The 554-nt window shown below is 58.5% G+C and overlaps 1 protein-coding gene across 1 annotated transcript; it reads right to left on the reverse strand.

Annotated features, from left to right (window-relative positions):
- Nucleotides 1–21: 21 nt before the first annotated feature.
- On the reverse strand, nucleotides 22–533 carry LOC111645101 (spatacsin-like; the record flags this gene model as incomplete). The annotated part of the gene is made up of 2 exons (XM_023394164.2): nucleotides 330–533; nucleotides 22–156 (listed from the first exon to the last, which is right to left on the reverse strand). Coding segments are annotated over exons 1-2 (283 nt in total), but the record flags the coding sequence as incomplete, so codon positions are not given.
- Between the last annotated feature and the right edge of the window lie 21 nt (nucleotides 534–554).

A 554-nucleotide genomic window follows, 5' to 3' on the forward strand; every position in this document is an offset into this window, starting at 1 on the left:
GTGTGTGTGTGTGTGTCGTACTGCAGCTCAGGTCTCTCAGTGGGACGGCGTTGAGGTTTTCCAGCAGTTTGATTCCCACCAGGTTCGGGTCGTCGCACAGTTTGATCAGCTGGATCAGAGAGTCCCGCCCCTCCGCCGGCCTGAACACCTGCTTCTCTGCTGGGTTAGACGCACACACACACAGACACACACACAGCCTTCGGACCATCACTTAAGGACAGAAAAAGTCACGGAGAACATTATTACACAGTGACGTGAGTAACGTGACAATTTCAGAAATGTATTAACTGCTGTTCACAGAGACATTTCACCATCAGCCCTGCTCTCACCAGGCTGCAGCTCCTGGGCGGAGGCCAGCAGAGCCTGGACCACGGCGGAGGACACCAGCTCGGCCACGGCGTCTGCGGTGAGACCCTGCGCCCTGATGAAGGCCTGAGCCTTCCTGAAGCGCTCGGGCTGATCCGACAGCAGCAGCATCTCCAGCACGCAGCGCGGCTCCTTCCTGCAGATCTCGCCGAAGGAGGTCTGCAGCTCCTAGGGAGGACGGAGCGACG

Source organism: Seriola lalandi, unplaced genomic scaffold (assembly GCF_002814215.2).
Source record: "Seriola lalandi dorsalis isolate HSWRI2012SDOR001 ecotype SW California unplaced genomic scaffold, Sedor1 jcf7180002015855, whole genome shotgun sequence".
Lineage (NCBI taxonomy): Eukaryota > Metazoa > Chordata > Actinopteri > Carangiformes > Carangidae > Seriola > Seriola lalandi.